The sequence below is a fragment of the Nanorana parkeri genome, unplaced genomic scaffold (assembly GCF_000935625.1).
Source record: "Nanorana parkeri isolate BGI_ZX_2015 unplaced genomic scaffold, ASM93562v1 scaffold36, whole genome shotgun sequence".
Lineage (NCBI taxonomy): Eukaryota > Metazoa > Chordata > Amphibia > Anura > Dicroglossidae > Nanorana > Nanorana parkeri.
Window position 1 is genome coordinate 743,897 of NW_017306304.1, and position 27,130 is coordinate 771,026.

General features: G+C 40.4%; 1 protein-coding gene across 1 annotated transcript in view; it reads right to left on the bottom strand.

Annotated features, from left to right (window-relative positions):
- Window positions 1-27,130, bottom strand: part of ALPK1 (alpha kinase 1) — a 65,342-nt gene that overhangs the window by 5,147 nt on the left and 33,065 nt on the right. The window contains exons 3-10 of the mRNA XM_018569799.1: window positions 20,563-20,761; window positions 17,676-17,735; window positions 15,964-16,050; window positions 12,634-12,710; window positions 11,865-11,960; window positions 9,571-9,675; window positions 4,452-7,029; window positions 808-955 (exon numbers count right to left, since the gene is read on the bottom strand). Of these exons, the coding sequence (XP_018425301.1) occupies window positions 808-955; window positions 4,452-7,029; window positions 9,571-9,675; window positions 11,865-11,960; window positions 12,634-12,710; window positions 15,964-16,050; window positions 17,676-17,735; window positions 20,563-20,761 (3,350 nt within the window). The remainder of the gene's footprint in view (window positions 1-807; window positions 956-4,451; window positions 7,030-9,570; window positions 9,676-11,864; window positions 11,961-12,633; window positions 12,711-15,963; window positions 16,051-17,675; window positions 17,736-20,562; window positions 20,762-27,130) is intronic.

Consider the following 27,130-nt stretch of genomic DNA (forward strand, 5'->3'; position numbering starts at 1 on the left):
ATTTCCCCCCCCCCCCCCCTTCCATGGATTAAACATGAATTCTCAACTCAGAGAATCCTCTAGTGGTCTCCAAGGCAAAATGGATCCCCATGTGTGTGGATAACAAGCTGACCTAGCCAATTTGTTCATAGTGTATTGTACAGTCATACCCATAAGTTAGATTCATAGAAAATGTGATAAAAAATATATGTTCTAATTAAAACATATTTTATTCAGGTTGACACATGTTTTATTACTACTAGGCCTTGCATATGCAAGTCAAACAATAGCAGGATTATTCACAAAAGGCTGAAGAGTTTGGAGAAGTCAGGAGAAGAGAACAATCTAGGACAACATAGCTGATGTGGAAAAATTCTCCAATTCAGCTCACTTTCCAGTTCAGCAATGTTGTCCTAGATTGTTCACTTCTCCTGCCTTCTCCAACCTCTTCACCCTTTTGTGACTATCCCTGTAAGTTTTATCTATAACAACCAGTGAAAAGCATTACCATAATTACCAAGGATATTCTATTTGGTTATTCAATAAAACAACTGTAGGACTTATTATACACATGTCAACCAACAGGAATCCATCCTTTACTGACCTCCTTTCAGTAAAGCTACCATAATTTGAATTGATTGTTGTGAGTTAGTCTACTGTTCACTCTGCACTATGTATGAAATTAACCTGAAAGTGTCATTTGTGTAGTTCATACTAAACACTAATGCCTGGCGGGCTGCAAGGGAAACCACAACCACTATACTAAACGTTCAGTTTTTATGATCCAAAGACAATGATATATACTGTATGTGTATATGTACAAATTACCTTCCGAGAGTCTCATCCTGGTGTAGAAAAGAGATCCAGAAAGCCTTTCTTTGTTTTCCTTCTTTTTTAGGATCTTTTCCAACGTGCACAAGAGTTTCCTGGCCTGTCCACAGTTCAGATTTCTTGGAGAATTTCAGAAGCAAAGCATCTGCATACAGTAACCAGATATGGTGTTTAATATATATATATATATAAAATTGGGCCCAATATTCACAGTTACCGTAATTCTTTAGACTTAATCATTTACACTCACGTCATCTTATAATACCGCACATACACAGCAAACCCACTTGTTTCTCTTTTCTGCCAGAGACCCTAGATGTGCCACTTTACAGCACATAGCTAACCTTTTTCTGCTATAGTCTTCATATTGTAAACGAAATTAAAATATGCCAAATAATAACATTGTTTTGTTTGTTAATTTAGTTTCAACAAACTTAACAGCAGCTTACAGAGTGTCTGTCCCAAAAGGAACTTGCAATCTAATGTCCATTCCACACACATACAGACACAGTAGGGCCAATTTGGGTAGAAGTCAGTCAATCTACATGTAGGTTTAAAGGATATGAGGAAACTGCAGAACTATAAGGAAATCCAAGGCATAGGGGTCTTGTACAATTTCTGGTTTAACTCCTCGCTCTGACCGGACCTAGCATTGCATATATCTCATTTGTAACAATGCTCCTGGCCTCACTACTGCAAAACATCAGTTAGATATTTCTACCCAGGGGTCTGACAGTGTGAAATCTCTCTTTTCAGCATTTCTTCAAACAATACTGAAAGCAGCTGTTACTTATTAAATTGTGACTAAGATATAAATGGGGTCTTTTTACCATTTTGTCAGATGAACTAAGAATGGAATTATCACAAATTCAAGCAGACAATAGTTCTGTTCTTTGTCAGGGGAAAAAAATCCTCTAATTCCTTATGGGAAGGAAAACAAAAATATATCCAAAAAAAAGCTTCTAAATATTTGTCTTGGTAGAAAGGTCCAGAAACATCCTTAAATCTGTACCATCAAAAGTTGGATTTCAGTATTCACCATAATGATCAGGAGACAGTATAAAGTACTATCATAACGTTTTATAGCACATTCACCTTTCGCTCCTCCATTACTCTGTTTAACTTCCAGGGGTAAGAAATGACTGAGTACGCACTCCTCTTCCTCTGCTCTGTGCTAACCCCTAGTTCCTAGCTGCTTGCTTATTGCAGTTTCCAAGCTGTGGCCTTCTTTGCTGTTTTGCAGGCTGTTCTGATTAAAATATCTCCACTTGTATACTGGATCCCTATTGACATGAATGAGGCTGTATGCCAAGCATCTCTAGTCTCGATTTACGGTGCCACTCAAGTCATTGGGGACCCAGCGTGCAGATGCAAAAGGTGCTGAAGCGATTTTCCTCTGAAAGGCTGGACAAACCAGAGGAAGCTGCAGCAGGACTGGGGGGGAACAGGTGATTGGTACCGTTTTAAAGTGTGATTCCACTTTTGCCGCCGAATTAGGATAACACCAACTTAATATTTGTTACATTTTCCCATTCACATATCATAACTTATATTTTTTTTTTTTATGATCTTTTCGATGATGTTTCTGCAAACTCAGGACTAAAAAATCCTTCTTAGTTCTCACTGTCTGAGGGGGTCCTAACAAAGGGTTAAAGATCTGAAGACCTTGTATGTTAATTAACTTTTTAAAAAACTAGCCTCTCCCTCATCAACTTATAGGCATCTATTCTAACCACTAAAAGTTGCCTGTAGAATCCTCCGTATAATCGTGCTCCAAAGAAACAGCTAAAATGTGATTTTTTTGTTTAGATATTCTGTGTGAACAGTAATTCATAACAAACATATCGAAGGGTTCCACAAATTTGGCTGCAAAAATAAAAAATACCCTTTAAATTTAGCTTAGGGAGGGTAGGAGGATAGATTTACTGATAATTGTTAGAAAGGTACCCCTGTTCTTTAAATAAATGAGCTATTTAGAACAGGCTCCTATACACATATACATAACCTTTGTTTGAGCAATATGTCTCAATCTGGCTATTTTGCCTGTAGTAAAAACAAACAATAATTTCTGATCATATTATTATGCAGGATTTATATAGCTCCAGCAGTTTGCACAGCGCTTTACAATGTAAGGAAGACATTACAATCACAATACAATTCAAGACAAGATGGTAAGGAGGGCCCTGCCCCTGAGGGCTTACAATCTAAAACTGATATGAAACACAAATAATGTCAAATAAAATGTGAGGGTAATGTCCCTCACTTGTATAAGAGTATTAAAACGAGGCTCCACTATATCATATATAACAAATATGTCCAGCAAGCCCTAATAAGTAAAATGTAAAAAAGTGTATGTAGCTGGACCGAGGATCAAGGGGTCCAATACACATTAATATCCAGCATCTTGACTTGAACATAAAGAGCCATGTATCTAACAAATTTGAATGTGCATACACTAGTTCAGATTTGTAAGATATGACTATTCAAGCTGAAGTTCTTCACTATCCAAAAAATAGAATAAACATAACCACCGGCTAGAACCATGACAGCCAACCAGGGCAATAAAGGCATTACTGCTTTACCGGACCTGGGCATGAATCTGTCAGCACCAGCCAAATAGGTATGGTTGTTATCAAAGCCAGGCTAGATGAGTGAGATAGAGCTGCTGCTAAGACTGAGAAAAAATTGTAGGTAGCAAATAAAATGAAGTGTGTTTCAAAACGACAGCTTCTTACATAATATGACCTCTAGGTCAATAGAAAGAGATTTTAAGCAACTCTGTAACCTGACAAGAAGGCTGAGAGTATACCTAAAGTCAAAACTTTTCTTTTTGAGTTTTGGAAACAGTAGGGAATGGTGTAAGCCCATATCAGGTATGGTTACCCAATTGGCTAGATTTTCCTTTGCTACCTGTCTCAGCAAAGAAGAGAAAGAGGAAATCGCCACCAGAACAGATGTCTCCATTGGAAGATTTCTCCTATTGTCCTGTTCCAGCAACAACTAAAAACATTGGTATTAGCCTTCACTTTCTGTGCCACTGACAATGGTTACTGAGAGAAATAGAGAGTTATTCTTCCCATCATGGGCACAGAAAACAATAAGACATGGGTTTCAACACTTCCATACTCTATTCAAAGTTAACAAAAAAGTTCTGAGTTTAGATGTACTTCACGCTGTTAGAAATGTACTTTGAAGTTTAATAAAGATTCATTTAAATCAAAGATTAACATGCAATTACATACAATTAGCAATCCACGAAGCTTGTAGGATCAAACAATCTATATGATCTTTGCTATGGTACAATACCATTTAGCTATTTGTAAGGGGCCTGAGCCATCTTTGATTTTTTTATCATGGTGGCACTCAGGCTAACAAAAATACTCATAGTGCACAAAATTTTAAATCACAAGCCATTTGAAGCCTTACTCCAGCTCTCTAAATTGTAGGTTTAATAGATCATCGAGAATGTATAAGAGAAATATATGATTGTTATATTAATACAAGAACCTAGTGACAGAAAAAGATCATATAGGGTCATTCATATGTGCTTACCATAAGGAGTGTTGGCACCTTAGTTTTTTAAAAAGTTATTGCTATGAAAACGTCAAATATGAAAATAAGATAGAAACATATATACTTACTATATGTTTTCTGAACATGCTTGAAGTTAAAAACCCCTGTATGTTCCAGCCTCTTGAGCAGCCATTCATGACTTACACCTGATAGAAGTCTTTCATAATCAGTGACATCTAAGGAACGGGCCTGGAGTATCTGCTCTTTTTGTTGTGCTTGCATAAGAATAAAAGAGCTTACACTTGAATTTAGAGATGAATGTGACTCTGAAAATGGACTAACTTTGGACCAAGAGCTAGAGCCGTGGCTGCTACTGGAGCTAATATTGATCTTACTGTCCACATCTGCCTTGCTTTTTCCAGAAGAAGATAGTGAACTGTTTTGCTGACTTAAGGGCATTTTGTCAGCAGAACTTTCTACAGACCACTGGCGGCTAAGGAACTGCATTTCCAGTTTATCTTCTGTGGCTAACAACTTGCCTTCAGAAGAGGCAGCTGAGGATTTGTGGGTAGAGGCAGACTGACCCGAAGGCAGCAAATCAGAATCGTGCATCCCAATAGATACTTCATCTGTAGTAATATTTGTTTCATCTTCTAAATCAATTCCAAAAATTAACCTATGTTCTACAACATGGCCCGATACCTCTGTTGTATCTTTTGTTTTCCCTTTGAGGTCAGGTTCATACAGTACCTTCTGTCTAGCATCAGCATCTAATGATACTGCATTGACATCTTCATGAACTCCAAATTGTGTATCATCTGTAGTATCCTTTGTTTCACCTTCTACATCAATTTCACAAAGCAACACTTGTCTTAATTTATCACCCGAATGACTGGTATGAATTTGCATAGACGAGTGGATTCCACTGGGAAGATCATCTGTAGTATCTTGAGTTTCAACTTTCTGGTCAATTCCAGAGTGAATCATTGACTTTGTAATAATACCTGATGGACCAGTAGATGTCATCATAAACTTTTGTATTTCAGGTGGTGGATCGTGTGTAGTATCTTCTGTTTCACCTTCCAAGTCAATTCCTGAATGGATCCTTGGCCTTATAACAACACCTGATGGACCTGAAGGTACAATGATAGTATTTTTATTTACAATGGGTCCATCATCTGTAGTATCTTGCGTTTCATCTTCCAAGTCAATTCCTGAATGGATTCTTGGCTTTATAACAACACCTGATGGACCTGAAGGTACAATTATAGTATTTTTATTTACAATGGGTCCATCATCTGTAGTATCTTCTGTTTCAATTAAAGAATAAATACTTGGCCCTGTAATAACACCTGATGGACCTGGAGGTACCATCATAGTCTTTTGTATTCCAGAGAGTACATCATCTGTAGTGTCTTGTGTTTCACCTTCCAAGTCAATTCCAAAATAAATACTCGACCCTGTAGTATTAACTACCTGACCTGCAGGCACCCCATCAGACTTAAACATTTGTTGCTTCTCTATGACATTGGTTGGTTTGTTGGTTTCGGCAGCATCATCAAGGTCAACAAACTCAAAAGACCCATCATCTGAATGTGTACTAGACCCTTTAGCAGAGGATTTTCCATAGACACTACTGTTGGTAGCTGATGTTTCTGAGTATTTATTTCCAGCATGGACAATGTTGGTACAACTTGTTTCAATAGATCTGTTTTCCCCAGCTGTTTTATTATCTACTTCATGATTCTGAGGATCAGTGACATTGTCTTGAAGGGAAAGACCCTGCAAATGTATGTCAGCGCCATATTTTTGTTCACCAAGAACTTTATCGGAAGTAGAGGATGAACTAAGACTCACAACATCAGCACCTTCACTATTAGAAATATGAGGCTCCTTTTCATTTTGTTCTGGTATACATTCCCAGCTAAAAGAAGAATTTGACAAACTGGAGCCCTGACTACCACTATGTGAGCTACTTAATCGTTGCCTTCTGTCTTCATCAAAAGAGTAACTCACAGCATCAGAATGTACAAGTTTTCTTCTCCTCCTCAGTGACTGGTCACTTAGTTGATCACTAGCTGTTTGGCTTGGGGAGCTGTCTACGGTACTGATGGTGTCGGTAGTCTTCAAGGCAGTTATACAAGCTCCTGATTTCATTTCATCCTCCTCTGTGGTGTGGTTTCTGCAAGCAACATCAAACACTTTGCACACGGAGATATGATGTTGAGAATACATATCCAAAAGTTTGTTGAAGCTGACTCTTCCAGTGACAATATTTTCTTTAATGCAGTCTTTGTAACTGTCTGGTACAAAAGATCGGTCATCTGAGTTTGGGAATTGTCGCACTTTTAAATGTTCTTTAATATTGGTTACAAGGAACATAACATCACTGGCCAAGACTCCTTTGTCACGTTTGTCTGATGACACATTATACACTGCCAGTTTTTCCATGGCCTCTTTACAAAGCTGATTCACAATATCATTTTGCCCCGCTTCACTATTAATCCACCTGTGCACATTTGCAAGACAAAAGGCTGACTTGACAAAGCTGTGAAGCTCCTGTTTACTTGTTACTTGCTCTCCTCTTTTTTCAGTGAGGAGACCAATCTCAAAAGACTCTTTGGCCTCCAGGAGATAGTGAGATTTATTCTCCACTGGACACTCTTTAGACAAACTGTAGGATAACAAGCATGTGCCTCGGATATTCTGATGGGGGGAAAAAACAACAACAATAAAATATGATTGAGTTAAATATCTACAGATAACCATCACCTTAACATCTAGAGCAATATGCCATATGTCAGGAATCAAATAACATTTAATTCATCTTCACAAGTTTCAATTTGTGTTCTTCTCCTGTGCTGCAGTTTTAAACAATTCATGTTAGGGCATTTAAAATCTAATGATGACTCTGACATTTTCTTCAGTTTCTATTTAGTGAAAAATGTGCCATCAAAACAAACTCTGTGAGGGGAATTTATCATAATGGGAGCAGACAAAATCTGGAGCAGCTGTGCACAGCAACCAATCAGCTTCTCTGTTTCATTTCCAAATCTTAAAGTGACATTAACCACCTTCCGTCCGCCGAACGTTGAAAGACGGCAGGACGGGAGTCTCCTGGATGCAGGTGGGCGTCTTTAGACGTCCTTCGTGCCGGCGCCCACTGGGGCGCACGAGCGGGAAACCGCCTGGATTTTAAAGGGCCATCGCTTGTATGATGCAAGTGAGGGTGCACCCCTCCTTACCTCTCGTCGCTGTCCCGCTACCGCCGTCTCCGCAATCCCGGGGGCTCCATCCATCCCAGGCGATGTGGCTCTGTTCACTGAGAACGGAGGGAGATCAGTACGCGATCTCCCTCCGCTACAGAAACCGGAGAGAAGCTGATGAAGCAGATCTGTGCTTCATCAGCTTCTCTGGGGGTCCCTAGGTGACATTAGGGGTCTTAGAGACCCCTGATGTCTCCATAAAGTGGACCTGTAACTGTAATTTGTTATTACATAGGGTACTTCTGAGCACCCTATGTGATAACAATAAAGTTAAGTGTAAAAAAAAAAAAAAAAATTGCTCACAAAATAAAAAAAAATGAACACAAACAAAAAAAACCACAAATTTTTTTGACAGTCCGGCATTCCCACATAGATGCGCAAAAATGCGTTAGATGTGCCTACACGCAATAGCTGGGCGGATCCAGACATAATTGTCGGGATCCGTTTCAGCTGCGGCGTCTCAGTATACCGCACGCTGTAGCTCGCAGTATACTGATTTTAGGGTGACGGGAGGACGCTAGTTTGTGTCCTTCCGTTACCCTTAGGAGAACTATGGGGAAAAGCCCTAACCCCATAGTTCTCCTTTAAGGATCTGCAGCTGAGTGATACACAAATAAGATACATTATTTTGTTATTAAGTTACTATTAGATGATTTGAGGCTCTACAGCTGACTGATATACAAATAAGATACATGTTTAATAGTTAAGGTACTTGAATGCACTTTTAAGATTTAACCCCTGAGTTTAGTGCCACTTTAAAAGGAGAACTATGGGGTCAGTGTTTTTCCCCATAGTTCTCCTTAGGGTAACGGGAGGACACAAACTAGCGTCCTCCCGTTACCCTAAGCTCAGTATACCGCGAGCTACAGCTCGCAGTATACTGAGACGCCAGAGCGGATCCCGACCTGGACATCGGGATCCGCCCAGCTGCGTGAGTGACAGCTGGCTCTGCCTATCTAGAGGCAGAGCCAGCTGTACCCGCCCCCTCCCCCATCTGTTCTGCCAGTCAGCGCTGGCAGATCGGAGCGGGGAGAGGGGAATCCAGCCCCTCCCCCTGTCACGGCAGAGAGCCGTGACAGGATCGAGAGGTGAGCGGACCTGGTATGTGTTCGCTCACCTCCCGATCTACTGAGCCGACCTGTGACAGTCTCATTGTCACAGGTCGGCTTAGAACTATGAGGTGAGTGGAAATCACTCATGTCATAGTTCTCCTTTAATCTGGCTCCAGGGAGATTTTCTAGCAAGTTGTGTGATGGCATGCACCTATGACCACCTCAGGGGCTTGTTATCTTCTTTCAGTACACAAGTAGATTAATGCTTGCTTTTATTGGTATAAATGTCCCTGCTATGTACAGCCAGCTATGAATCACACTGAAGGGCAGTGCTGGAAGAGACTGATAATTAAATATTGCTGGTACCAGATAAGATTGTGACTTGAGATAAGAGAGTTTTTATTATGCAGCATGTCTGAAATGTTGTACTTTGTGGAAATCACTCATCTCATAATTCTCCTTTAAGGGAAAATTTCTCTAATGGACCCAAATACAGCAATACAACAACAGAGGTTCTAACTCTACCCGAAAAGAAACGTTTGGGCTTCGATGTTAGTTTTTTGAGTGACCATACAATAGGAAGGTCTGTTATTTGTAAGAATAGAAGAATAGAGATCTGCCTGGGTAACTGTCACGGCTGCTGAACTGTCATACACATAACACTATTTCCTACATTAGAATTTTGAGCAAATGGTTAATGGAAAAGAGAAGGGACCATTGGCTGCTTGTTGGAAACTCTGCAGGCATTTTTGAGCAGATTAGAAAAAGTTCCTGCTTTCTAACATCTCTGCTGTCAGATTATACATTTATGGAACATAACAAACAAAGACTATTAAAGACAGAAAAGAAACGCAGTGTACAAAACACTATGTATAAAATAAATAGTATAAACTCTATATTGAAATATATCACTAAGATAAGATATATACCAGATTGGTGAGCACAAAGAGGGGTGTATACAGACTAAAGGTTGCTGCCAGTTTACAAGCCTCTGCTGCCGATAATAACCGGTGATCAAATTCTTCCAGTAGGGTCTGTCAGTATAATCACAGAAAAAAAATCTTATATCAGCATCTTTAAGAGCAATTCAAAGCAACAAGCAAAACCAATTTTAAGTCTATACCCTCCGTACAGACAACAAATAATTATCTGTGTTTGGATTAAACAATCTGCTAAATTATCAGCATTTCTTCCATCTTCCAAGCGAAGAAATCTAATGGCTCTGCAATTAAACCTAATACAAGGTTTATTAAGACAGACCTTTCATAGGCTGGGCATCAAGACAATTTTTCAGAAGAGAAGACAGAATACACTGTAAGGACCTCTTTACACTGTTGTGCTGTGCCGCACCACACAGTAATACGTTATCTGTATTAGTGCAATGCATTGGCAAATAAATGTGCATGTCCGATTTCTGGTTTATTGCAAACACTTTCAAATAAATGGTCTGCCTTAATGCAAGCATTACACAGCATATCTGACTGCAGAAGTGTGAATGGGCCCTAAGTGAATGTTGAAAATTAGAGCACACTAGGTCTGCATACCTGAACTACCTTTAGCTGTATTTCTTTGTTTCGAATTATTACTTTAATTAAAGATCGTAGAAGCATAAGTAAGCACTGTACTATAAAAGGAAAATAAAGGCTCAAAAAATTGTTCACATAATTGAATCCTCTGTTTTAACACGTGTTGCTCCAAAATGTACACTTTGTTGTGCCTCTACTTAGGAGTGGTTAGCGCTGCATTAAGCTGGCCATAGACCTTACAACCATCGCAAGACTCTAATTAAAAAAACGTACGATCTGCCCATCTTGGACAGGCAGATCGTACTTGCGATGATCGATGGCCCGCCCTGCAGAGGGGCGGGCCTCCGATGACTACAATGGTGATCGGGCATTTGTCTTACAAGCGTGCCACAAACCCACCGACAATCGTACGATTCTCAGCGGGTTTTTGAACATGCTCGTAAGACAAAAGTCGTGCAACCTTACAGTAGCAGAGACGCACGTCTTCCATACACTTTTCAATTATCGTACGATTCGCAGGATTTCCCACGATTATCGTACGATAGTCGCAAGGTATATGGGCACCTTAAATTGGGAGCTCAGGGGAGGAAAGCCAAAAGGCACACTTTTCTCCTAAAGATGTTAAATTCACAAACATTAAAGAATTTTAAAAACATACCCCTGCAGTGGGGCTATCCCCGCACTGCAAGGGTTAGAGAGCACTTCTTTAGGTGCTGTCTAGGGGAGTCAAATAAAGTAGATATACCCACCTGATCCTCAGTCAGCGCTCGCCTCTCTCCCTCTTCTCTCCGGGTGGGGAATGTCACTCGGTATCCTCACATCTAATCCAGGCCAATGGACCTGCGTAAGACATGATGATGCCAACGTTCCTTAGATCGCTGGAGCCCAGGGTAGAAGAGGCTGCCAGGACCAGTCTAGCTGCTGGGAGGACTAAGGATCAAGTAATTCTGCTTTGACTCCCCTAGACAAAACAAGCACTTAACCCTTGCAGTGCAGGGGTAGCCCCACTGTAGTCAGTAAAATGTGTAATACTTTCACATGAATTGAACATTTATCTGTATAAAGTCTTATTTTCTTATAAAGTTTATCTCATTCGTGTTATTTTATTAATATCTCAAATGGTTATTTATTTTTTAAACACTATTCTGAGTAGCAGCTTCCTGTCAACTCCCACAATGCCTAGCACCACATGTCACATGCAGGTAGGCTTCAGGCTGTAGGAGAGCCTGGCAAAGTAGAGAGGTGGGGTGGAGCTGAAATGGAGTAGTGAGAAAAACAGTGTACTAGTTGCTAAGCACAGAGCTTCTGTATATGTGACTACTATAGGAGATACAGGAAGGCAGATTGGAATGTATGTGAATGTGCTTCTCAAAGGTAGTCATGGGGACTAAATGGACACAGAAATGTAAAGATACGGAGTGAGAGATATTGAAATGGTATGCTGAAGCAAATATGAAATTCTTGTTTAAGACTTCAGTGACGCTTTAATACTAGTTACAGCACGTTTCCATCTGATATGTTATAACAAATAAGTCTTGAATCAGGACATTTTATCCTGGTGCTAAAGCCACTTGTTCCAAAGCAAGATACATCTTTGGTTTCAGCTACAAATAGACTCAGACTGGCAGGTCTATAAAAAATTGTATTGCCTTAAAACATATAAGCAATGAAATAATATTGAATGACACAATACATACTAATCCCACGTGGTTATTTTTCTTGAACCTCTGATAATCCTCCTCACTCATGGATATAAAAATGTCTGCTAAAACACCAAGAGACGTCGCAATTCCCTTAAAGATAAAAATAAAAAACATTTAAAGAAAGCATAAAAAAGTAAACAATCTATATATTAGGAGAAACGTCCTTTCATGCTAAAACCCTGCAAGGCATTTCCAGATGAATATGATTCTGTGACCTTGTATATGGTATCAAACCACAGATGTTGCACCTCTGTTATATGTTATTAAACAGTTGAAAATCATTTGTACAGAACAGACCAAGTGGATTGTGAGTGATCTGCTTCTTTAGTACATATTGCTTTAAGGAAGGGATGGGTTTTATACTGTCACTGCAAAGGCAAGGATTAGACTTTCCTTGTAACTCAGATTCATCTATTCTAGGCTCTAATAATTGATCAATTACTTAAAACAGTAATTAGTGGCCTTCATTACTAAGCAAGCTAAAACTTCCTCATTGCATCTCGTTATCAGAGTAAAGAGCAAAGAGCCGTATGATTGCACCAGATTCTGCTCTGTCATTAAATCATTTGCTTTTGTGTCTCGCTGGAAAGCTATCACTTTAGCTATTTAACAATATATGATTACAGAGGGTAAAGGAACACACCAGACTACTCCCACCTGTCTGATGTTATACCATAAAAGCAAGTGTGAATACATGGGTTACAAGAGCATCCTTACCGGCACCCATAACAGACAGGTTATTATAGACATAAGGAGGTTCTACCTTTTTATCAGGTATGGGCAGTTCCAAAAAGCCGACAATGGAAGTCCAGATGAGCTCAGCTGCCTCATACCACATCCCTATAGTTCAAGAAAAACAATACTCTAATTACTTACAACCACACTGCACTTGTAATTAGTAAAACGGCTTGTATGGGGACATTATGAAAGCTATTTAGGCTGCTTAAGACCTTGCTAATACATATTTCCATAAGTCTATAGCATTCCCAATAACAGCATCCAATCAAAGGTGAACAGATATCAATAATAGCTGTAGTTCTTCATTATAGTATGTTCGTTTTTACTGTCCTATATGGGTCTTTACTGTTTAGCTCAAGTGTGGCCAGATCTGCCTTCTCTAGCCATATGACAGGTGGCCCAAGTTCTTGGATATGCTACTTTATTATTATACTTTGTACACGTCATTTACTGCTAATACAAATATTAGAAACACTGCTCCTACCGCAACCTATTGAATGCCAGAATGATTCAACATTAAACAACCAGTGTAAAATATGTGTACACCACAAGGACCTTAAAATGAAATGTATAGACCCAAGGCGTACTAATTCAACTCCACAACTAAGTGGATAGAATTTTATATGATAGCATGTATGAGAAATCTCGTCAGAACATTCCATAATGCCATCAGAGACTTGGCGAATGGTGTTTGAAAGTTTGTTTGATTTTAACAATTGATTTTGAACTGAATGGAGTTTCCTAAAAGAAAACCACATTCATTTAGAATTTCATTTGTTAAAAAAAAAATTTTTTACGCCATTAAAGGAGAAATATGGCATGAGTGAAATGGGGTGGGCACAGCTGGCTCTAGAGAGGCAGAGCCAGCTGTCAATCAGGTCCCGGAGTGGATCCTGACAATATTGTTGGGATCCTTCCCGGCTGCAGCGCGGCTCTGTGCTGTCAGCATATAGCGGCAATAAGCTGCTATATTCTGTGTTTTGGGTCACAGAAGCACATACTTTAGTAAATGTTCTCCTGTGACCCAAAAGAGAACTACGGCCTAAAAAGGTTTGACAACAAAAAACTACTTTCAAACAAAATTGTAACCGTGTATACCCAGCTTTAGATGTCCACCTTTAGTTGTCCCAAATATCCTGATGGTATTCACAAAGAAAAACACCACAAGATCTTTAAAGTGACATTAAAGTATATATTTTTCCCTCCCCCAATGTTAGTGTCAGCACTTACCTTAAATGATGTCTCTTAATCGGATCTTCTTCTTCTTTCCTGTCCTTTTCATCTGTCTCTCCAGCGTTGCGGCGGGTCTCCGATTCAGCGCTGACTCCTCTGTCCTTGCTGGCACTTCCTGTCCCACGGAGTCTGCATGCGGGTGCACGCCGTCCATATACTTATCTTGTGTCTCTCCTCGCGTCCCGGCCGAAAATCTGAACTGCGCATGCTCCCGCCCCAAGATCCTTTGCGGCCGCCCGAGATTTATTAGATTTTCAGACAGGAGCGTGCGGGGAAGACACAGGTAAGTTTTAACCTCTTTTAAAGCGGTTGGTTTTAAAAAAAAGTTTTTGCATATATCTACTACTTGCTAGCAGTAGATATATGCAAAAAAACGGAGGGTTTTATAACACTTTAAGAAGTGTAAATCAGAAAGATCTTACTCTGTTCAAAACCGATTAGGTATTATGGATACCTGTTGCTCTTCTGCAATAAAAGACACTGTTAGAATGGAATCCTTCCTTGTTGTTTCCTCGTCAGGTGGCTCTGACCTTCACCTGACCAGCTATCCAGACAGTTACATCAGGCAACCCCTCCACCTTTAGCATATTTCCCAATACAATATAGTGTCTTTGCAAAGTATCAAATGCAAACACATAGGGGGGAATGTATCAAATGTGGAGCAGACCAAATATGGGGAAGTTGCCTATTGCAACCAATCTGCTTCTTTCTTTCATTTTCAAAGCTCAACTACACATGCTGAAGAGAAAAACTGACTGGTTACTATGATTCTGTCTGCTCCAGTTTTTATAAATTCCCCTTATAGTGCTCACTGCCTACACTCCATCTAATATGCATTACTTTATAGCATTTACAATGTGTTCAATCAAATCATACATCTTGATGCTGATATTGATGCTTGATGGGTGTTTTGCTTCGTGAATACCATCACGATATTTGGGACGTGACAAAGGGTGGACATCTAAGTGTGAGTTGTCAAGTGCACTTTCAAACATCTTGGGGCTATATATTTGCTTCTAAAGTCCCTGCTGGGTACACACCGTATCTTACATTGGGTGTCTGATGATGGATAGCTCATATTGTGCATTCAATAAATTGGGGTAGGCACAGCGGTTTTAATATTTTGTGTTTATTGTGCCCTGCCTTTGATATTCGTTTCTTTTTCTCCTTCCGCGATTCTTAGTTTACTGCTAATCTTCACCTCCAAACTAACCATTCAATTCAAAACTGATGTGATTGAGGACATCCTGTATATACTCCTAGGAATTTCAGAATAACAAATCAAGACATAGGACTATCCAGCAGTGCTGAAGGCAAATAAGAAACCAAGTACAATTTGAATTGCTCACAGTTATTGGCCCAATGGTTTCTTTTATGTTTTGAGGACTCCTATGATAAGATTTTCATTTAAGATTTCCCTTCTCTGCCCCTGCAGCAAACATTAAAAACCAAGGAAGTCTCATTTCTACCACACTCTTTATAATGTCATATAAATGGAGTCTTCTGCGAGTAGGACGTCCTCTAGTAACTGCTGCAGGTGGCAGGCATAGCTGAGAGAGCGGAGGGCAGAGATCATACCATATGAAGATTTAAGAAGCCAGTAATTATAATGTGACGCAAACTTTTAATCTAAAATAAGAGCAGTAAAATAAATGAATATAGAAAGTTAAGCACTTTGTTTTTTTAAAACATGTGAGTGCAAGTAACTATCTTTTGTACTTGCCGTATTGAAGTGTTTTATTTCTGTGTATTTTTTGTATTTTCCATTGCCAGGAATAGGGCTGTCAAAACATGGCCCTTAGTACTATGGCAATGTTTGCGCACTTCTGGTCCCAACATTTGTTTTTGATTGCACTAGTTGACCCCATAACAGTCTATGAGGTCAGCTACTTATATTCAAACAAAGTGCTGGGACTAAATGTGTGTGGTAATGGTACCACACTGCTGAGAGCTGCATTTTGACAGGTTTCTCCCTGCCCAAGGTCTCAGGGGAGATAAGTTTAAATATTACATTACAATTACCTCCTGCACTACTTTAAACTTGAGGTTTAACAAAAATGGAGTCAAGTTAGGAATTTAAGTTTAGAGCCATAACATGAAAAACAAATACGCTTCTCCTTACCTAATTTCTGCAGAATTTGTCCCCGGATCTGAATGCATACAGACTGAACTAAGAGTCTATCACTCTCTTCTGAATAATGCCAGGTGCCTGGTTATTTTTTTCAAAAATAATAAAAGAAAATAGAAAAAAATGCATATATTAACAGTTTTACAGTTTTAACCCCTTCATGACTGAGGCCCTTTTTTCCATTTTTGCACCCATGTTATATTCCACATTTTAGGCCTGAAAATGACGTAAAAACCCCCAACATTATATATTTTCTGAATGCCAAGACCCTATAGAATAAAATGGTGGTAGTTGAAAATTTTTATGTTGCGCAATATTAGCGCAACTCCTTATTAAACCCCAAAATTTAGTGACAAATTTAATTAAATGCCCCAAAACACAACAAATTACCCATTAAAAACATGGTATTTCACCTTTTTTGTCCAGTATTAACCTTTTATGAGATACAATACACACATGACTTTTGTAAAATAATATTTGCCTGCAGTAGCCTTAAAGATGTGTGGATATGTATTAAATCCCTAGTCTGGAAATACCTTAAAGTGCAATAATCAAATATTTACATACTTTAACAAGCAGTAAATGAGGTTGAACACAAGCTCTCACTAATCTCTGTAGTTACAGTCACTGCAGAGCAATCCATCCTCAAAAAGAAAAGCAAGGGCTTGTTTTAAGCTCCTGTACTGCTTGTTAGGAATATGTTAACCCCTTCGTCACGGGAGACGTACAGTGTACGTCCCGTCACAAAGTGGCTATATGACTGGCCACGTACACTGTACGTGCCGAGTTATATTAGCCTCTGTAATGCCGGTAACTGCTGAATTCTTTGCTTCATGCTTAGTACAAACTCAACCTGACCACTAACCCAACAGAGGTAAATTGAGCCTCCTATTACATTTTGAGTAAAACAAACAGCTGCTTCCAAGTTCCTGTTATGAGACATAGGCAGCATAAACCCCATGGTCTCTAGCTGCCAAGAGGATTATGGGTTGTGTGTGCCTTTAGAACTACTGTTATTACAAAAGTGAAATCATGATTTCACACATCTTCCAGTAGATTCTCCACAATGAAGAATACATTGGAAATAGCAGAAGAAAACAAGTAACATCTATAATATGGTCTGCATAGTGGCATAGTGTTTAGCCCTTCTGCCTTGCAGCACTCAGGGTCCCCGGTTCAAATCCCAAATTTGCATGTTCTCCCTGAGCTTGTGTGGGTGCTGGAAGGTTAATTGGCTCCTGTCCAAATTGGCCCTCTATGTATGCATGTGAAATAGGGACCTTAGATTGTGAGCTCCTTGAGGGCAGGGATGATGTCAATGTGCAACTATGTAAAGCACTGCGTAAATTGTCCGCACTATATAAAATACCAATAATAGTAATAATATAATATGACCTTATGGGAGGGGACAGAGCTGCAAGCTTATGCACAACAATACCCCAAAGAAATTATACCAAGAGGTATAAAAAGCCAGCAGATAATTCAACTCATTGGTGCCCACCTAAAAATAGCAGTCTGGGTGAAGGTGATGTCTTCTTTGAACAATTGTATTAAATATTGTACCCCCTGTTTTCCCCCTCTAAACCTTCCCAACATTATACAAAACTGGAAAAAAAGGTTTTGGCTGGAGTTTTATATTAATAAATGTGCACCAGTAAGAGTAAACAGCTGCATCCTCATTGAGATTCATTATGTTTGTTTCTCACCTGTAGCTCCATTGTTGCTTATTAGACTGCTTAATATATACTCTGCTTTCAGAAGCTTTCCTGTGGATGAAAGAATATATTTACAATAGGACATTACATGTAGGACTTCTGTGTGTTTATTAAATGTCAGATGGCATTTGATATCTGCTTGGGACTTCGTCTCCACTATGACAGTCTAGGATCAGTAGGGACAGGGTTCTAAGGCAACAAACCATACACAGAATAGGACTGTGTAGAATGGGGACAGCAGAATGCCAGAAACATTGGAACATCAACGAGGTGACAAAGCAACAGTCACAGAACTCAGAATTGAGGTATCATGCATGCACAGGGAATATGAGATTGTGTAGTGTTTAATGTAGCAGATTAAGAGATATTGGGTACAGTGCAGTGTGAACAGACGCAGACATGATTTTTTGTAGTGTGGATAGTGTGGGGGGGTGGACACCTGTAAGACAGGCTACACACTAATGAAAAAACATTGGGCTGATTTACTAAAGTACTATACATTTGTAAAGTGAATTGTCACTAAACACAGAGGTGGAGCAAAGAATAACCAATCATTTGCAAGCACTAACTTCAATTAGCTAGTCATGTACAAGCAAAAATCCTGCTTTTCACATTTATCTTGCACGTGATTGGTATCCTTCAGCTAGCTTCGGTTGTGGGAGCCCTTCGGTTTAATCGAAGGACTTCTATACGGGCTATTCACTATTAGCCTTGCAAATGACAGATGGGCAGAGCCAGCCGTGATCTCACAGCTGGCTCTGCCCAGTTGTAATGACAGATCAGTGTCCCCAAATTACCTGGGGACGCTGAACTGTCATTAAACAATGACAACTGGGCAGAGCCGGCCGCGACGTCACGACCACCTCCGTTATTTATTGGCTGAGACCTGCTAGAAGACTCTAGCAGGTGCCGGCCAATAGAAAACAGTGGGGGGTTTTATTTATTTTCTTTTGCTTTTAAAAAAAATCTTTATTTATTTATTTTTCAATTTTTCAATGTATTCACATTTTAAAACAAGTTTTTCAACTTTTAAAATTTTCTTTTTTTTTTTAGACCTTTTACACTATTTGCTATTCTGCTCGGTACCACGGAGGTACCGAGCAGAATGGCCGAGCTGAATGCTATTTGGCTATTCGGCTATTCACTCACATCCAGATGTTGGATCAGCTGAGTCCAAGTCCTTCTGCACTTCGGGTCAGCCGATGTACGGCTGAAATCAGCTGTACTGAATAGCCGGACGTTGTACGGCTCCACTTCGATACGGCTCGGTTATTCCTTCAGCAGCTTTGTGAATAACCCCCTAGGTGAACAATGTGTGTGATATAGAATACCATATAGGACATTATAGAAACGAACTAACAGTGGGCGATAAACTGTACCGCAAAGTTACACAAATGTTCAATGCTCACATTTATATACGAATATGGCATTTTTATGCTTACAATTGTGAAAGTTACTAGCACTATCTCTTTTGAATAAGGTAGCTTTTTGTATTAAAGGAGAACTATGAGATGAGTGATTTCCACTCACCTCATAGTTCTAGCCGACCTGTGACAATAAGACTGTCACAGGTCGGCTCAGTAGATCGGGAGGTGAGGGAAAACATACCGGGTTCCCTCACCTCTCGATCCTGTCACGGCTCTCTGCCGTGACAGGGGGAGGGGCTGGATTCCCCTCTCCCCGCTCCGATCTGCCAGCGCTGACTGGCGGAACGGACGGGGGAGGGGGCGGGTAGATAGGCAGAGCCAGCTGTCACTCACGCAGCTGGGCGGATCCCGTCATCTACGTCGGGATCCGCTCCGGCGTCTCAGTATACCGCGAGCTGTAGCTCGCAGTATACTGAGCTTAGGGTGACGGGAGGACGCTAGTTTGTGTCCTCCCGTTACCCCAAGGAGAACTATGGGGAAAAACACTGACCCCATAGTTCTCCTTTAAGGGTATGGAGCATGGAAAGGTACCATGCAAGAGATTGGAGCCATATAATACCTGATTCAAATGGCGTTTAATGTAATTACACAGTTTAAACATTACTGATGTATAATAATCTCTATAACAAATGAAATGGGCATATGTATAAAACAGTAAATGGGGCAACCATTAAACGTTCACAGGTATTTATTCATTCATTGTATAATGCAACACAAAGATGCAACTGCAGTGAATATTTGATAAATGTCACATTTACTTCTTTATAAACATGTCCTCTAATATGGGAGGCATTTGGCAAACATTAGATCTACTATGCATAGATGTTAAATAAAACCTATGAAAATGTAAAAAACACATAATAAAATGTATTTCTTCTACTTGTTACATATAGAAAAGTCCGCTGTCTGCAAGCCAGTGATCGGGAGAGTTTAGAAAGCCAGAATGACAGAAAATTAAGTCACAAATATAAATGGCTTTCAAACATTTCCTCCTGCAAAAATGAAGTAAAAAGGAGAACCTGTCATTTCTTGGTTGCTTGTTTACTTAGTCAAGAGGTCCTATGGAACAGAACACAAGCTACAGAATATAGGAGCAAGCTTTTATATAATGCCTGGATTGTCTGTTGCATTACAGGGGCTCTTGATCAGAAGTAAGGCAATTCAGATACCCCTGTTTGAAACCAGCAGGGTATATTTGTTTGTGAACAAAAGACCCAATTAGTATTTTCCACACCCTTTCACAAATCTCTCTACCTCCTTTGGCTCTGCAACTCTTCTTTCTTGCCCCTTTGTTAAAGTAAAGGGAGGCTGGCCCTAGGTTTCAAAAGATGCCACTGGGTTCATAGAAATGTCATGCCATAATGGCACCAAGTGTCCTCTTGAAAGTCAAGTAGTTTCTAATTGGATCTAAGCTCAGAAAACAGAGAAAGATCAACTCAGAGATATGTCACCTGTATTTACGGAGATGCGTGCTTGCCGTATAACCACCTGTGGGGCTATTGGTGTGGAAGGCCACAACTTGTGCAAAGCTTTGGCAACCAACAGAAGTCTTGTGGATGCATCTGCCCAGTATAGAAATCGGTCAATCAGGAAAACAATGGCAGCAGAGGTAGCACTGTCATGAGCCTTTATACAAGCTTTCAAATACACCTAGCATGGAGAAAATAAAAAAAACACAATGTCAAGCATTGCATTATACCTTGCTGTAATCTGTTGTGCAATAAGTGATCTTACTGTACTGTACTTTATGGGAAAACAAAATTGAAACATAACAGCCACATTCTTACTTATTCAATGCGGCAGTGCTGAGTAAAATGACAAGCAAGTGTATTATCATGTAGCTACCGATCACATTTCTGCTAAATCCAGTCAGATCCCTGAAATATTTTTAATTGAATGTTACAGGTTGCTTTATGCACACTTTTTTCCTGTAAATAATTTGCCATGTATATATTTATGTAAAAAGATTCTGAATTCCACACACTTACCTATTTTATAAGCACGTATATTCATGTGACTGATCTGATAAGCTCACTATGGACCTAAGGGGGAATATTGCTGGCTGTCACATAAACATGTATGCTTACAAATCCAAAGTAGGTATAGAGACACTCACGGGTCTTGCAGCAGAGGTAAGTCAAAGCATCAGCATTTTATTGTCAACGTTTCCATGGAGCTCAGTTTATCTTTATCAAGATACTGATGCTTAGCTAGGCTTAGTGTACATATTATATCAATTGAGCAGGGAAAAGGAGGCTGGTCAGATCTCTGACAACGGTTTGACTCAGAAATAATAACAGCAATTGGACTAAGTCAATTCTCAACAAGACAGCTTAGCCAGGCAAGTCTACCATGCTCATAGGCATGAGGTCATCTTATGTGTATGGCTAGCTTTGGTGCCACTTTAGGCAGATACTGCAAAGTCCTCTTGTTGCTAAGCCACATCACTGCTGATAAGATTTGCCCCTGCCTACCTGCCTGCTGGGCATTTACTATACTCTTATTATTACATCCCTATTAAGCCGTATAGGTTGTCAAAAAATGTTTTGTTTAATATTAGCAATATGAGTATCATGTAGGGATGCACCGATATCATTTTTTTCCAGACCGAGTATGAGTACCAACACTTTTCCTCAAGTACTCGCCAATACCAATTACCGATACTTTTTTTTAGTGCCATATGACAGTTTTATTAAAACAGCACAGACTAATGATTTTAGGACAGTGGTAGAGCGTCAGGGCCTGGTCTGCGACCCTGGTAGTTCTGCCACTGACTCCAAGCTTTAGGGGGACTACAAATCTCAGGAATACATTATATAGCAATCAGAATACTATCCGCTATAGAGAACTACAAATCTCAGTGATACATTATACAACAATGCAGAATGGCACCGGCTATAGAGGACTACAAATCCCAGTAATAAATTTTGCAGAAATGCAGATTAATACTATCAGCTATAGAGGACTATAAATCCCAGCAATACATTTTACAGCATCACAAAATAATACCATCAGCTACATGAGACTACAAATGCCAGCAATACATTATACATCAATGCAGAATAAAGCACAGGACAGAAACAGCAGGCAATATTTCTAAAGTAGCTGTGGAGTTCAGGTGCAGTTTTGCTTCACCATACCTGTACATAGCCCACTCTGTGCTGCCGCTCTGCTCCAGGGTGCTAACCTGATTTCTCAGGAGGGCAAGATGTGCAGAGGGTCTTAGTAAGAGATGTTCAGAGGGTCTCAGGAGGGGAAGATGTGCAGAGGGTCTCAGGAGGGGGAGATGTGCGGGCCAGCCGAAGCGCTGCAAACAGAGGTGCCGTGGTTCCCAAGAAGGCTGCCGCGAGGTCCTCAGCAAGCGTGAGACGCAAGGCAGCCACTTCATTTGAGTAATTAAAGTGCCAGTATCGTTTTTGGTATCGGAGCAATAGGGATGCACCAATACCAATACTAGTATCAGTGGCAATAGCAAGTATTTAGGAGAGTACTCGTACTCGCCCAAATGCTCCTGATACTTATCCCAATGCTGGAACTTCAGGAATCAGGGCGAGTCATTAGACATCGCCCGGCTTATTGATTGGCCGGGAAGCCAGCTCCATTCTTCTTCGTCACCAGGGAGCATGGAGCTGGCTTCCCGGCCAATTAGGAAGCCAAACAGTGTGTAATGACTTGCTGTCCGGCTTCCTGATTGGTCGGGAAGCTGGCCAATCAGGAAGCCAGGCGGCGAGTCATTATCTGCTCCCCGGCTTCCTGATTGGCCAGGAAGCCGGCTCCATGCTTTCTCGTCAATTGGTGATGAGCGTTAATTGTTGACGAGGGAGCATGGAGAAGACTTCTCGGCTAATCAGGAAGCCAGGCGGCGAGTCATTACACGCCGCCTGGCTTCCTTAATGGGACTTCCGGTATCGGTATTCAGTATCAGCACATACCCGAAAGAAAAATATCGCTACTCATACTCGATACCGAAAAAACGGCATTGGTGCATCCCTAATTTGCACGAGTATGAGTTTTAAGACATATTGGTAAACTAAAGTTATAAGACATAACATTATGGTAATTAAATCAGTAGTGGGCTGGCATGAATGGTTTGCACTAGTGCACTGGGAGCTTGGGTTCACCTCTAAGGTGCTACCTACAAGAAAAGCGGGTAGCTGATTTACTAAAATTAGACAGAGACATGTGGAGATGTTGCCCATAGCAGCCAGTAAAATTCCATGTTTTACTTTGCAGAGAAGACAGCTTAACATGCAAGCACAAACTCACAGTATGTAGTACACACTCTTTTGTTTGGGCTGTGGGAAAAGGGAGGAAGACATGCAGCTTCAATGAAGTTGACACCAGCATGTTTTGGGGGAAACAACAGTAACTGACCATAGTTTTCTAAAATGGCCAACTGCTTTCTCCCAAGATAACTGTCAGGTGGAAATGGCTGAAGCTATGTTTAGTCAAAATAAAAAAAATGGTGCATCAAATAAAAGAAAAGAAACCTTGACATAAAAATGCAGGTTTCTGACCCTCCTGCTTCAGTATTTATGGAATGATTCGTAATGCAGAGTGGATATCCCTGTCCGCTCTCCATGCTGCTAGGGTATGCAAAGCCTGGCCCATAGATTTTTTATGACCCACTTATAAAATGCAAACTGCGGCATGCAGCTTGTGGTTCCCCATGCTCTGTAATTGGAGGAGAGATCATCATGTGACTTTGACAAGACTTTCCTTACAGCTTTTTTCCCCACCTCCCATTCCTTTTTATTGTGCTCCAGCAGAGCAAAATGCACATCTGTAAAGTCCACCACAGTGCTTTATAAGCCCTCGTTCACACCTGACCGTTTTGTAGCGCGTTCTACGCTCGACGAACGCTCTACAAAATGGTCAAAAAAATAAATAGCATTGTAGTCAATGCCCTCGTTCCCACCTAGGCGTATTTCCGCTCGTCCCTAACGCCCTACAAAATGGCCCACGCCTGAAAAGGTCCCGGGACTACTTTGGGCCGTTTTGTAGGGCGTTTTCCATTGGGATACAGCCAAGTAGCCTTTGGAATCGCGCGACGGTCACGCGACTTTTTTACCGCGAATCGCTGAAAAAAAACAGCGCGACGGTCGCGCGACAGACGCGCATTTGCAATACGCCTAGGTGTGAACACAGGCTTAATGTGTGGTACTTTGTTTCCTTTAAAGCAATGGTATGGCCTTAGTGTGGCCATTCCGCTGCTTTTTAAATTGACCCCTTAGAGTCACTAACCAAAACCAATATACGGATAAAGACCTTTCTCTGCCTTTCCTTATATACTGTACATGTATCAGGTCAATGACTCATGAAACCAATAAATCAGGTGAAACAGCATAAAAGCCAGATAACTAGGTTTTTCAGAAGGAGAATGGCAGACCCCCTTTATCTAAGAGAAGAATAAATTAACCTGCTATAGAAAACAAGCCTGCAAGTCTTTCCATAATAAGACGCAGGCTTGTGGCATCTACTGAACAGACACTACCTATGCAAGCTTACTCAAAATGTGCAAAAATAATAAATAAATACAGTGAATGTGCAGAGTAAAAAAGTAATTGTATTATCTGTTTTGGTTATTAAAACGGGTTAGATATATTTGGGAAGAACGATGAGAACAAGGACACAGAGAAGACATGCAAGTATAAAACATATGTTAACAGTGACTGGAGTGCAGTAAGCAGTTTAGAATGCATTAGCAGCTTGAACAACAAGATGCAAAATAAGGATTTAATGTTTACTAAAACTCGTATACGTAACAGAAAATAATGAGAACATTTTTGGTAGAACTGAACACCCTGGTTTATTCAGAAATGTATAACCTTGTCGAAACTTATGGATGGTCTCTAATTTGTGGCTCAGATTTCAAAGGTCCAATTAAGTGGGCTGCATACTTTTGACAAGCAAGAAGTGGATAGAAAGCAAAATAAGCACTGCGTAGAATGGGAGTATACTATATTCCCAGCACAATAAAGACACTTACACCTGGCACGAGCAGAATACCTGTTGTTAAACACAATAAAGGAATGTTTCAATGCACCTGTAAGCAGCCTTTGCACATTAATTCTTTGATTGCTAACAGTACAGTGCGGATTTAAATGCTGACCGCCGCCTAGTCTACTTTTTTCCCCCACTTCTCCTCTATGTAGATTAGAGTACAAAAGCCTGAAAGAGAGTGACCCGCCAAACAAAAGGGTTTTGAGTTGCTCGGAAAAGCAGACTTAGTGGAGGATGGATGGAATCCAAGTGGCCCTATTATTTCCACTTGCACTAATTAGACATTTTTCTGTCACCTATTGAACGCCGCTGAGAGGCCAAACTCACTGAATTCATTCCTAAAGTGTTTACAGAAGTTTGCATCTGTTTGTGTTTCTTCAGGAGGAAAATAAGCACTTGAATAGCACTGAGGAAAATCTAAATGAAGCATCTCATTCTGAAGAGGCGGCAGGCTGCAGCTGCATCATGCCATACAACCTATGGTGTCATCTCCTAACAGAAGAACAATGAATGCAGAAAGCACAGACTGCTGACGCTCCCAGAGACAATGTTTAACATGTTTTTCTCTTATACACTGTCCCTATACCCTTCTTCCACCCATCACCCTGGTTCCTGAAGCATCCATGAGATCAACTAGATCGGTATACTTTAAACAAATGAGCCTCAGCCAATAATTTTAGGTGAAGGCTTTTTTGTCCAAGTTGGATTGTTTTTTCCCCTTATCATTATGGGGCCCTTTGACCACTTGTAAACATGTACATGTAGGCAATACTGTAGGGCCCATTTACATCTTTGTGGTGCATTAATGCGTGTTACATTAGGGCAACCGCTTCACAATGAATAAGCTGCCAACATACGCTAAGTGCTTAAATATTGCATATGACCCTTTTTTTCTAATGCAGCGCACGACAACACACTAACATTGGGGTACTCTATAATACAGGTGCATTGCCTTAGTGTGTTGGGCTGCCATTTAAAATAAGTAGCACGGCAATGCAGCAACTCATGTTACATGCATTACCCCAATGGGGAAGTGTGAATCCAGCCTTATAATGACCCTCTGAGGCTCTACAAAAATCCTAATGGCACTTTCCTGCAATAGAAGAGCTATTATGCTCACCTCTTTGGCAGCCTGTGTGTCCTACCTTGGCTCCGTTCCAGCGTTGCAGCCTCCGACACATTCTTTGGCATCCGTCACTTAGGGGAGCATTAGATGCCTGTTTAAATGTTCATCAAAGCCCAGTATCCCACTCTTGTTTGGCATTTAACTCAGTTATTCTTTTTCAATTTTACTTGAAAAAGAAGACCTGCATATCCTTAAAATGTTGGTTATGTTTAGACAAGATTACCAAAAGAAATAGTTTGAACCAAACAAGCATGGAATGCCGGCCTTTGCTGAAATTGGAATCTAACAGCTCCACTAAGGGCCATGCACCTGGATTTTTATAATGGCATAATAAGGAATGTCTATGAGATGGTCATTGAGAACTACTGGATGCCTGTGTCTACCTCTGCACGCTACAGGTATACCCTTCAATCCCGCTCTGGCCTGTAGTGACACAGGGGCTGGAGGATAGAATCACAGCAATAGGTTATGAGAAAAAGGCATTATCGCATCTTGAAGTGTCGAATGCTAAAGAGTTTGGCAGTGCTAGAAAGGTTGGAGACACGGACCGCCAGAGAGGTGAGGAAAATAGTTCTTCTATTGCAGGAAAGTTCCAATAGGATTTCTTTTAGAGACAGAGTTTTTAAGACAAAACCTAATTCATGCTCACATGTTCTCCTACCATCTTAAGTCTGTAGCCAACATTAGATTTCACAGATTCTGTAGATGAATCATCCTTATGGCTGTGCGCGTACCAAGTACTACTGTGTTAACCAAACCCAACTCACGGTACTTGAAAGAGTTAATATCTGTTATGAAAGATTTTTCACCATGCTAGAAAGTTTCTTCAACCAAATCAGATCAGTTCTGAACATTAGTAGCACAGAGAAAAAAAGGGGGGGGGGGGGAAG